Raw genomic sequence first — 12,996 nt, forward strand, 5'->3', positions numbered from 1 at the left:
GTCAAAATACCTAAGGGTGCAGAGATCACCCAGAATATTGTCATGTTGAATTTAAGTTGAATTAAGTTGAATTTAAATCACAGGGGGGCGCACATGTGTTGCAATATGGGTGCTTCTTGAACATAAAAGATGAATCCACTTGGGATAAGCAGTTGCTTGAGCTGTTAGTGGGTTCTATGTGAGGACTGCAGTAGTACCGAACTGATTGGGAGACAGTTAATCAACAACTTTGATAACCAATTTAGTGTTATGTAATATTAAATTTAGAGCATCTTAATGTAGTGTGTTAGCATGACTACAGTAAGTAGCTAGTATCAGTAGTAGTAAGTAGTAGTATCAACATGTTAGCATTTTAATTGTGAGCATGTTAGCATGCTGACATTAGCATTTAGCTCAAAGCTTAACCTAAGAACAGCCTTACAGAGCTGGTAGCATGGTTGGAAACTCTGTCTTGTTTTAGTGTTTATCATATAACAACTTATTTGAAGATATCACCTTAGGCATTTTTCACTATTTGATAAATTGTATAGATCCATTGTAAACCCAACCTTTACATGCAACCCAAGACTGCAGCTCTGCTTTTTGCTTTATTGAACATGTACTGAATATACACAAAGTAACATACAACAGGTATTTTTCTGCTGCCTTCATGCAGCAGAGCTTCAGACATCTATCATCCCTTTGCAAGCAGTGCAAACAAAGGAGCAACAGCCAGTTGAGAGCCCTGACAGGCAGGGTAAAATACTGTTGGCTAAAATGGGAGTTAATATTCTTCAACAAGCTTTATCAACTAGGTCCTCTGTGTTCAGGGTCTAATATTTACATCACATAGAAGCCTGGACCCAAATGACACCACAGTGGTGTAAAAACACACCCTCCTCTTGTTTGCCCTTGATCAGACTGAACCACAGTAGAGTGCAGCCTGCATTTATTTAGGCAACAGCTGACACTGACAGAGAGAAAAGAGACAGGGAAACAGCAAGTCTGTAGGGACAGTGCTAGTCTTCCACTCTGATTCATATCAGCCTCCCGCCCACTGTCTTGTCTGTAGAGTCAACCCTGTTAGCTCCGACAGCTGTTATCACAATAACTGAGATAAATTGATAACACAACAGTGCACACAGGCTTAAACAGATGGACTTGCACACACTAATACAAAGCTCTGGCACTGCAAAGCACACACATGGAATAGTACTTGCATACGCTTCTCTGATAAACACACCTTTATAATATGAACACCGTTGCTGCTACAGGGCTCAGATTATGTGTACTATGAGATCTAATTTCACCATCAAAAAAGATTGACTGGATTTAAAAACAATATGCTAATTGGTAAAATAATCAGGTCTCACTGTAAGTACAATACAGCACAAACAGAGAGATAAATTAGAAATAAATCACATACTTTTCAATGTCATTTATCTATTTGGGGCTAGTTTGTATTTTAAGGTGGAGTCATACTAAAACTCCATTTTGTTCTTGGAGGTGGTGTGTGAAGAAATCTGATTCTTTGCATAAGTAATAGCAACATGACTACAGTATAGAAGTAATTACTTAGAAGTATCTGAGTACTTCTGACATTAATAAACACATGCACCCCACTCCACATTCTCCTCCTACCCTAATCCCAAACTAACCTCTTCTTGATGAGGTCCAGTGCAGAGCCAATGAGGCCATCCTTCATCTTATAGATCTTGGCTCCATAGCTGGACAGGTCCGTCCCCTCCGGAAGGAGTGCTGGGCAGCAACTGGATGGTCGTTCCCAGTTCTCCCTGCTGGGCAGGAAAGGAACCGACCCAGCTGGTTCCAGATTGCTCCTCCTACGCCTGCAGCTCACATCATCTACCCCTGCACCTGGGGACTTCTCCTTGGCTGTGCTGGCCAGGGGCTGCAGGGGTGAACGTGGAGAGGGGCCTGTGCGAATGGGAGAGTAGGTGCTGCTATTGGAGGTGGAGGACGAGGTTGGATCTGCAGTGCTGCTACTGTTCATAGTGTTAGAAGGAAGCCTCTCTGAGGAGGTGATGGTCTGCAGGCCTTCATCACTGCTGGGTGTCCTTTCATCTGTGCTCTTGTCTCCCTCCACCTCCTCACAATCTCCTCTCTGCTCTCTGTTTCCACTACAGCAACCTGACTGAGAGACAGTCTGGTCAGAAGAAGCTATCTCACCATCTGATGCTCCTGCACCCTGCAAGTTGTCCTCAAGTTTTCCAGAACCTGCTGTGGACTTTTTGCTCTGCTCCCCCTCCTTCTGCTTCATCCTCTTAAACTCTTCAAATGTAGGGATATGTAGGCGTCCCACAGGAGGTCTGCGGCACCCAGATGCAGGATCTGATCCGTTTTTGTTACCTGCAATGTTATCTGTTGTGTAGGATGTTTTAACCACTTTTGGGGTTGATGGGGAGCTGTAGAGAGCAAGGTTTGGGCTGCTGTTCTGCCGCCGGAGCTGTAAGCGCCTCAAGACCTCCTGCTTGAGCTCCTCAGGGCTGGTGACGCGCATTGTGCACAGCGGATTAGAACCAGGAACTGTTGAATTCATGTGATACACACCCTCCCTTTCAATGTGTGCAGCACTTGAGGTCACCTGAGGCCGCAATGGGAGGGGCTTCAGAGACTCAACTGCTGACCTCGCACTCTGGAGGCGGAGTTTTTCCCTAAGGCCTTTCCTCGCATCCCATTCATTGACGCCACCTGGAAACAGCAACTGAGGGAAAAGCCGTAGGTCCTTCCTGGGTAGCCCATGTTGAGGGTGAAATGCAAGGCTCTCTGAGGTGGGTACCAGTCCATGGGCCCCCACCACAGATCCATCAGGGGACCCATCATACCAGTGGCTAGTGGATGTATAGCGTAAAATAAACTCACTGTCTACACTCCTGTAGGGGGCAGCACTGAATGCACACAGGCCAGAATCTGCCACAACGTTCCAGTTCAGGTTCTCCATACTCCTGTAAGGCCTGCTGCCATTGCATCCTGTGTGGATGCAGGAGCCTGGGGCCATCCCCTGACCTGTTCCCATCTCCAGAGGGCCCTGCCTGCTAGAGCAGTACCTCAGCCCTAGGTTAGTGAGCAGGGTGCTGCTGTTGCACCTGGCCATTAGAGGGAAGGGAGGCCCCTGGAGGCCCGGGCACTGAGGAACACTGGGTCTGTGTTGGGGGAAGGAGGACAGGGGGTCAGGGGACAGGGGGAGGTTGGTGATGCAGGGCTCCATGCCTATGACAAAGTCGAGAGGAGAGCTGGCAGAAGCTGTGGTAGAGGAGGTGGAGGGGTACTCACATGGTGGTGGAGATTTTACATCTGGCATGGCTGTGCGCTGAGTGAGTGGAAATCAGACACACAGTCAGCAGGTATGAAGATCTGCAACCTGCAGGGACAAAGCCAAATGTGTGAAGATAAGTTCAGAGATAAAAAGGTGACAGAGACATTTATGAGATAACAACTGAGACTGTTTTAGGTCCTTTCACACTGTGATGGTTCTTGTGAAAACAATGAAAGCTGTAATTATGTCTGCAGCAATATCACTAGGAAATATTCACTTTTTCACAACTCAAACTCTTGATTTTACTCTCAATGGTCTCAAAGTTTTAGCCAATTTGCTATTAAACACTTTATACTTCAGCTAAGTAGCAGCCTGTTTAAACTTGCTTGTTAAGCCGCGAAATGCATCATCAACACAGAACAATTCTGCATTAATTATAGTCAGTGTTTGACTACTGTGGCATGGTGTTGATTGTCACGGAAGTGGTTTACATGACTCCAACAGTTTTACAAACTAAATGAGCAAAGTGTAATTAAAAACTAACAAAATTACTTGCCACCAAATAACATTCTCTCAAAATTCACTGCATTAGACATCAATTTGATTTGTATGGAATTTTGTGTACATTTTACCCATTGGGTAATATCAGTCCAAATTTTCTTGGTAATATTGTGATTTTGATTTCAGCAATACCACCTACTCTTTCTGTTATCAGCATTTTATATATCTTTAATGGTCAGTGTTAAACTTCTGAAGCACAGTTCCTTTACCAGAATAATCACATTCCTTGTCTATTCCCTCAGGCTTTTTCTTTTTACTTTCTCTTCAGCTAGAATAATAATAGAGGAATTATGGCCTGCTTGTCAGGCTATTAAAACAGAGGCGAAGATGAAACAGAAAGAGGAAATGAATGTGTCAGTAAGAGAAAGCAGTAAGCTGAGGAAACAGTAATGAAGATAACTGCCCGGCTGTCCACTGGAGGCCGGCTCTGCTCCTTCCCTCTGACTAATCAGACAGCAGTTGTAGATTAGCCAGGAGCCGAGAGAGCAGGCAAGACGGTACTAGGAACACTGTTGCTCTTCCTCTCTCTCCCTCTCTGTAATAAGTACAAATAGCATGTCATCCACCTATCATCCGTATCTCGTATTCGTCCACATCACAGTCAGCAGTGTAGGGCTATGGCTGTGATAATGACTATGATTATGAAACAGGAACTCAGAGGGCTCATCCCCGATGCATTAGGTGAATAATAAAACTGCTCCCTAATGCCAAAGCATGAACGGGCTGCTGTGCTTTTCTGCAGCTTTGCAGTAATGGATGACTCTCCATTCCTAGGTAAACAAGGGTGCAATCATAATGAGAAACCTCAAAAATAACAAGCACAGGCAGTTTCCCTCAAATCTAATTTTTTGGTTGTTAATTAAATGAACCCACCACCAACAAAAAACTAAGGACATTAATCTGTCACTCTCAAATAAATCCTTTCAGCATTCAGGACTGAAGCTCTGAGGATGTCAGTGGAAATGAATTCATAAATTCATAAATTTCTTTATTTGTAACCATTTGTGACATCTAGACCATTTGCTTGTTTACATTCTCAACGGGATGTGGATTCTGTGGGGTGCCCCAGGTGTGAAAGATCACCCCAGGTTGTATAATTTTTATAAACAACAATCTTCAAGGACAAAGCTGGAGATAATTTATATTTTCCTCAAAAAACGAAACGAACCATAAACTGATCCCACTAACTAATGCTAAGTACTGTCCTTGTAGCCAAAGACTGATATATCTTAATTCTTCTGTGCTATTTACCTCAATTGTTGTCCAAAAACTATTAACTATGAATCAATAAGTTATATCACCATACCATTAGATGACTGGCCCTTCATTACCATGAACACACACATTGTAGTTTATTTTGACAGAGTCCAGATGTTTTAGGTTATTACTGTTTAGTTTTTATTTTGAATGAAGCCATATATATGTGACCTGTTTTTCAAGATTTACATCTTTGAAACAGACTTGAGGCAGAGTGATATAGATAGTGTAGAGATGACAGGATGGAGTGCTTTGTTATTTTTGTTTTTATTTTTTTTGACCTGATGATGGTACTCGATGGTACTGAAGTCTGTGGATCACCAAAGTTATTACAATTCATCGTTTGTGAGTACCACATTTCATGGCAATCCATTCAATAACTGATGAAACATCTCACTAAAAAATACAACTGTGAGTGTTATTGTGGTGCTAGATGAAAAGTCAAAGGACCACCAAGGTCCACTCTGGGATAGAGTCAGCACAAAATGTTGCTCTCTCATCCAGAGAGTAACATTGCTATAGCATGACTACAAATCCAATACTGTAATAGTGCTGTAAAGGTTTCTTGCTATTTTGCAACATCCCCTACACATATCTTCTACAACTTGAGATTTTATGAGAATGACTACTATGGTAGAAATGGTGAGGAAAAGTATATGATGGTTGACAAATTAACATCAGTTCATGGGATGCTTTCTTATCACCAATCAGTATTTTTCTATTATAATCTCTGTGCTGATGAAGACCCTGTAAGGTCAAAGCCAGTCAGTGCACAACCATTATTATGTCAGACTAAATAATGGTTTTGTGAAAGATTGCCTGGAGAATGTTTTCATTTCTATGATCAGTGTTTTCATCTTTCAGACCATCTTAAGGATCTGTGTTTGCTGCATGTGAAACTGACAACTGACCATACACCTAGCCTCTGCATCATTTTAATGGTTTTCTTGCTATTCTGTCTAGGAGATACAAATATGTGTGTACATGTAGTTTAGATGGGCAAAAAATTGCTGATATGTGGAATTTGGGTTTAATTAGCATGAGCATGTGTGTGAATAGCATGCAGTGTGCTGCTCAGCATGCCTGCCTCTCTCTCTCTTTCCCCACCTTTCTCTGGTTTGAATTACTACTAGTATGAAGGCTTGCTGGAGGTCCGCACTCTCTCTGCTCTCTGTGTCACTGAAGCTAACTCAGCAATAACTCACCCCTACAAACACAACAGTAAATCAGCCACCATGAACAAGCATATACAGCGACTGGTTTCTCCAACTATGATGGCTGAGTGCATGAAGAGGGCAGTATCAAAATGAGGAAATAAATCATTTATGTGATAGGATTCACTGTCAGAGTGCCTGCATTATTTAACACACTTACATCTCCACCTTAACAAGTCATTCTGTGTATCATTAAGGCCTTAAATTTTAAATAATGTAGCCAAAAGTGTGTGGACACCCCTGTTTTGTGTACTTCTGGTCTGCATCTGCTTTTCCTGGTTTGAACTAGGACCTTAATTTCCACTGATGGAAAATCTTAATGCTATGGCATACAATAAGACCTTAGATGGTGATGTACCTCTAATATCCTCATGCACAATGCCAGATACAGCAATGGTTTTCAAATTTTGGTATGGAGGAACTTAACTGGCCTTCACAGGGCCCTAGCCTCAACACTATTCAACACATATGGGATTAACAGGAATGCTGACTGGGAGCCATTGCTTATCAGCCAACATTAGTGTTGGACTTTGCTAATGTTCTTGAGAATAAATGGTTCAAAAATCTAGTGGAAAGTCTAAAACCAGTTCCAACCTGTTACAGCAGCAGATTTATGCCCATAGTTTTGGAAAAAAGTCTGGGTGTCACACAGATTTTGCTCAGGTATACTTTTGACTGTTTTTAAAAAAACAACTAAAAAGGTAGCAGTGGTATAAGATACATAGGGATAGACTGATTATTGGCTGGGCCGATTATCGGTGCTGATATTCAGCATTTTGACGTATGTCGGCATCTGACTTTTTTTAAAAATCCGGCAGCCGATAAGAGATAAATTTAAAACTGAGTTATTTTGGCTCTGATGCAGCCGTGCCTCTCTGTCTGCAGTCACTACTCTGTCTCCAGCATTGGCCTGCCCACAGCACCATCGGATTGGTTACATGCAGAACCACAGCATGGGTAACAACCAATCAGCAGTGAAAGCTGTGCATGCACAGTGCTCACACACGCTGAACAACTGTGCTTTTTGCACCACAATCTGGTGCTGCTCATTTGGAACTACTAATTGATTTGAGACTCACATTTCTGTGGCAATTTTATTTAACTTTGTTTTATTTACTTTATAAAACTTGAGGAAGCTATTTATTTATTTATTTAAGATTTCAGTTAACTTAATATAAGAGATGCTGCTGACCCTGGGAATTCCCTGCACTTTTTGTTGTTGTTTGAACTAAAAATATAGATAAGTGAAAGATAAAATAACATTTCAGTTATATTGAAATTTTGGAAAACTTTATTTACTGTAGAAAACTTGAGGGAGCCATTTTAAGTTTTCATTTAACTTTATAAGACATGCTGCTGAGCCTGGGAGCTCCCTGCACTTTTTGTTAGAATTTTAAAACAAAGATGTCTATTGTCTAAGATAAAAAAAACCTTTAACATGTTGCAAATCTGAAAAGCTGTTTAATAAACATATGCTTAAAGGCATTTAAATGAAGTTAAGTGTTGGAGTTTGTATTATTCAAAATTTTGACACCAATATTTTCACTTTTACTGCAAATGAATATCGGCTCCAAATATCGGTTATCGGCCTCCTTGACTACTAATAATCGGTATTGGCCCTGAAAAAAACATATGAGGATGATCTATCTCTAATACATACCTCACAGTCCATATCAATGTCAACTTTAATTTGTCTGTTTCTGTGCAGGTTACTCCTTAAAGAGTAAGGTTACTCCTTAAAGAGTAACCTGACATAAATCAGTTTAGAGTTAGACACATGTTTCAGTCACGTTAAAACTGCATCGGTTGACCTCAGCCCCTTTCTACTGTGCTCATCACATGAGATGTTGTTTTCTCCTTTTCCAGTCAAAGTTAAGAGTGCTTTACTGAACTAATTAAATCTTTGTACTTCCTTTTGGGACCAACATGATGAAATGTTGCCATTGGTAATCAATACAGATGAGACTGTCACTACTTAAACAAACAATAGGAGAAGGAAAAATCTCTCTATTTCATTTTAGGGGGCCACAAGCCAAAAAGGTCTGGAATCAGTGGGAGACACTACAAGGTTTTTGTTCAATTTGAAGGTCAACAGGAAGAGAAGGAAAACCAGTGACATTGAAGATGCTGCATGGTTCAATATGAAGCATCTTAACTGTTTCACATTATGCTCTTCTGACTGAACTTCATTTACACAGTGTAGTTTCCCATTCTCTTAGCACTTTGAATGAAGTTTAAGTTTGTGACCGTTGTTGGAAGGGGATGACTGTACCTGTCTGTCTGTGCATCCTGTTACTGTTTATTTCAGCCTGTGTGGAGACATGTCAGTGTGTTATATATGCGTCAGTATCTGTATTTTGCTATTGGCACAGCTCACCTCCTGTCTGATTGGGCACCTAACAGCAAGCATCATGTTGCAGGGATCAGGTTTGGAATCAAATTCTCCTGTTGCAGCCAGCAGTTCCTGCAGCTGCTGGCAACATGCTGTCCGATCTTCTAAACTTACCCCATTTTAATCAAGCCTTTACTCTGCTTCTCTCTTCCTACAGGTCACTGGCTCAGATCCCAAAGTGCCCGGTTTCCTCTTCTCAGTCTCCCCTTAGCGTGGTGATGTGTCTGGAGCTACCACCAAACCAGACAGACATGGCCCTGAGCTAAGAATAAAGACAGAGAAAAAGAAATAAAAGCATATCAATCAATGAGCTACATTTTCTAACATAATAACAAACTAGCGCAATGGAGAGGAAATCTTTGTCAAGTGCTACTGCTGTTAACTCTGCTAGACAGACTGCAACAGACACTTGAGGCTGGATAGCAGATGTATTCTGGTACTGTAAAACAAACCATGTCCTTTCACAAATTGAATTAGATGTTGAGATAATTACATAATTTGTGTTTCTGTGTTGGAGAGAGTAAAAGATTACATGCATCAAAGCCAAGAGTTTGTATACAGTATGTGTGCATGTTGAATCAATCACAAGGTTCTTGAGCAGCCTCAGGATTATTAAAGAATGTTATATTTCCAAGCAACAACAAGGATTTCCATTAACAGTCCAATCATTATGTTTTATCAACAGTTCTGGGTAACAGACAAAACAAATACTGGTGGTATCCCAGGGACCACAGAGGAAAATGAGTTTAAAACTATACAAATTAAATTAAATTAAATTAAATTAAATTAAATTAAATTAAATTAAATTAAATTAAATTAAATATTTGTCTTTGTCAAATAACAAAATAAAACACATAAAATTAAGCTAAATTAAACATTTATCATTTTGAAATAAGTAGTAAATTGAATAACATTTTAAAAAATGTCCCTATCAAATAACCAATAAAATAACAAAACTAGAGTTCATTTAAATTAAATCAAACCAAATTAAAAGATTGTTCTTATCAAAAACCAAAAACAAATGAGTAAACATTTGATTGATTTATGAGATTAATGTGTACATTTACCATAAATTGCAAGTATTTTCTTTAAAACTTACAGCTGTAGCACAGATCAAATACACAGCTCACACAGGGAAACACCATTCTGCAGGAATGACAAACAACCAGTTAACAAAATAAAGAAAAAGAACCACCCCCACCTCATCTGCATCCACCAGCTCAATGTCTTCAGCCACACGATGAGAAAAGCAACCAAATGTTCTCATTCTCTCAAGCTCAGGTCACATGCTTTCTGACGTTAAGACCCCCATCTCGCCTCCCCTCCCCTCCCATAGCCCCATGGGATGCAGGGATGGAGAGTTGCTGTGACTGCATCATCCAAAGCTTTGACAAGTGGCTGTCACTGAGATATGAACCCCACCACCATCCACCTCTGTCCCAGAAGTGCTAGGTGATTGACAGCCCCCCCCCCCATCAGGCTCCTACTCTTCCTCTGCACATTTTGTTTATGTTTGTCACCAGATCTGTTGATTTAAAACAGATTTTATTTAGACTTTGATTTAGCCCAGTACTGCATTTCCAGCTCAACTTTGCACACTGGGGGAAACTGTCCCTCTTGTAGCCATCTCACTCACTGAGTAACCTTATTCTGACAATCCCACTGAAACTAACTTTTCAGAGAGGGAATGAGAAATTGGTTATCAGCACTATCTAGCAAGCGTTTAAATCACTGAGTCAATTCCCTGCCGTTCTGGCCCGTTTCATTCATCCTCTTCTCATGGGTACTTCAGAACCTCCTAAACTATGCAGAAATGTTCATGAGCAGACTGTGTAGGCATGTCTTTTTACTGTGCATGTGTGTGTGTGTGTGTGTGTGTGTGTGTGCTGCTGACTGCTGACTTTTAGACTTTATCTTATAGTAGAAGAGGTCATAATAATGTGCTCCTTGGTTTTTGATACCAACAGTATTCCTTACAGACATGCAGACTTACACCTCTGTGTGTTTGGTCCAGCTGTGTGTATGTGTGTAAGCCTATCTGGCAAATCTCTCAGCCTCACATACCTATGTATGTAGCTGGTGAGGAGACATAGAATTCAAGGAACTAAAATAACACTTATATTAGCTGCTCTATTGTTTTCCTTGGTGTGGTTTCTTGTAAGCTGCAGGCACACTAGTTGAATAAAGTTCAAAAGCTCAAAAAAGATACTATAGAATTTGTTTCCCCCCTTCTGGTAGCGGTAAGACGACCCCGCTTCCTTTTACAGTAGCGGATAGTCGAGTATCGGTGGATAAACAGCAACACAATATACAGTCGAAGTGTTTTCTTTACCGGTTGTTGAACGACGTTTCACCGTTTCTCGTCTGTCAAAAAGTCAAACAGAAGTGTTTCTGATCTTTACTATTTTTCACATTACGGTTAGGTTAATAAGCTATTTATCCGTGTTTACAGCAGGGACGTGCGAGCAGGGGAGGCCTCACCTGTCATCATGTAAGGTAAAAAACAAATAATGATGAAATAAAATAAATATTAATATTTGTCTGTTGATCTGTGTTATGAATGTAATTTCTGTATGATTCCAGTCAGTGTTTACAGTCAGTAACGCTAAATTCGCATAGTTCCTGTTCAAATACAAGGGAGAGACGCAATGTGAGGCAGCGACGAGTTGAGCCTCACCTCAGATTGCGCAATCCCTTACAAACTGGGTTAAGCGCGTGCAATTAGCGCGTGCCTGTTGCATCTCTCTGTATGTCACCAATGTATTTTGTTATGTGTCCTCACTTTCCATGGTCTGGGTAATGTATTTCACGTATGTGTATAACATATTTAGTCCTGCTGATCTGACATGAAACGGCACTGAAAAAGCAGGCAGTGAGGCAGCCAGTACTTCTGCCTCACTGAGGGGGGCGAGCATGAGCCCACATTTTGCTCTTCTACACAGAGATGACAAGTAACATAGACTGTATATGGTGCTAACTTATGGTCTATGGTGCTAACACGCTAGCTAAAATTCAGTCAAGTGCTGCAGTCCGTTTATTTACTTTTTACTTATTTACTATTTTTTTTGCTGTTACTGCAAAAGTTGAAGATTGTCTATTTACTTTAAAATTTCTCAAAACTGGACTTTCAGTCAAATCAGGAAGTTCTAAATAATGGAAGACCAGTGCTGGAGCTAAAAGGTTTGCTTCAAACAATGGGACAGAAGATTACTTGCTCTTTTCAAACTGAGTGGTACACAATACTGTTACCAAGTTATTAAAATGCAGATTAATGTTATGTATGATTACATCTGTAAACAATAGTAATAATGATATGGATGGTGTTTTGCTGTGCCCAGGAAATAATGAAGAAGACTGCCTGCTTCTTCCAGGAAGGATGAAGGTGACATTCAGGAAGAGTCAATCACGCCATCTACAGCAGGACCCTTTTGATGAAACCAAAATCCTCACATTTAAGGAGCTGGAACCAGAGAATGTTTGCTTGTTTATGACTTGTTTATGAATACACTGTACTGTATATTCACTGTAAATTCAATTTACTGTTCATTTGTTTAATATATTATTTATTTAGGTATGTTCAGAATTCAGCTTGTTTTTCTATAATATATCTTGAAAGTATTACTGTGACTCATTATTTCATGTAGGTAGTAATAGAAATATAAAATAAAATAATCAGACCAATATTCTTATACCCAGCTGTACACTTACACTGTACTGTACTGTGTACATTTTGACTCTTTATGTTCTAAATGGTTAAATGTAGTATTTTATTATGTCTTGTATATTATGAACACATCCTGCAGCAAAGTGCTGTGAGGAAACCACAGGACATTTCTTTGGGTAGACTGGTACTCAAACCCTGTTTTCTCTGAAAGCAGCAGATTGTCTTCTACACCTATTCACGGCTGGGTTCCGGATTGGGTCAACAATATTTAAACAACCTTAAAACTGACATAGCATGAAAATGTTCACCTCTTTCCAAAGTGTGCTGTAGCTCAGCAGGTGTCTGAGTCTGAAGCACAGTGCTGTGCAAATGAATGGCATGCTAACGTTAGCACAGCTGGAAGGCATGGCAGGACTGTCACACTATAGACTTGCCAAAGCTCACTATGAAGCCAAGCCTGGAGAGGACACACAAACAAACAAACAAACTGAGACCACATCCACACACTAAGCCAAATAAATTGAAATGTGTCCTTTTCCCCTCCCTCCATCCATATTGGCCCGTGGTTCTCAAATTCAGAAATGGAGCTTTTTTAAATTAGTCTCCTGAGAGGCTAAATCTGAAAATGCCAACTTTGTACTTAGATGTGGGTGAG

General features: G+C 40.5%; 1 protein-coding gene and 1 long non-coding RNA gene across 2 annotated transcripts; one reads left to right on the forward strand and one right to left on the reverse strand.

Moving 5' to 3' along the window:
- Positions 1 to 1,637: 1,637 nt before the first annotated feature.
- Positions 1,638 to 9,065, reverse strand: LOC108877453 (uncharacterized; the record flags this gene model as incomplete). The annotated part of the gene is made up of 2 exons (XM_018667500.2): positions 8,792 to 9,065; positions 1,638 to 3,358 (listed from the first exon to the last, which is right to left on the reverse strand). A coding segment is annotated over exon 2 (1,661 nt), but the record flags the coding sequence as incomplete, so codon positions are not given.
- A 1,198-nt stretch (positions 9,066 to 10,263) lies between these two features.
- On the forward strand, positions 10,264 to 12,298 carry LOC127142022 (uncharacterized). Its single transcript, XR_007812527.1, has 2 exons — positions 10,264 to 11,173; positions 12,016 to 12,298. It is a non-coding gene; the product is annotated as an uncharacterized LOC127142022 (long non-coding RNA).
- The last annotated feature ends 698 nt before the right edge of the window (positions 12,299 to 12,996 follow it).

Source organism: Lates calcarifer, unplaced genomic scaffold (assembly GCF_001640805.2).
Source record: "Lates calcarifer isolate ASB-BC8 unplaced genomic scaffold, TLL_Latcal_v3 _unitig_588_quiver_1391, whole genome shotgun sequence".
In the NCBI taxonomy this organism is placed as follows: domain Eukaryota; kingdom Metazoa; phylum Chordata; class Actinopteri; family Centropomidae; genus Lates; species Lates calcarifer.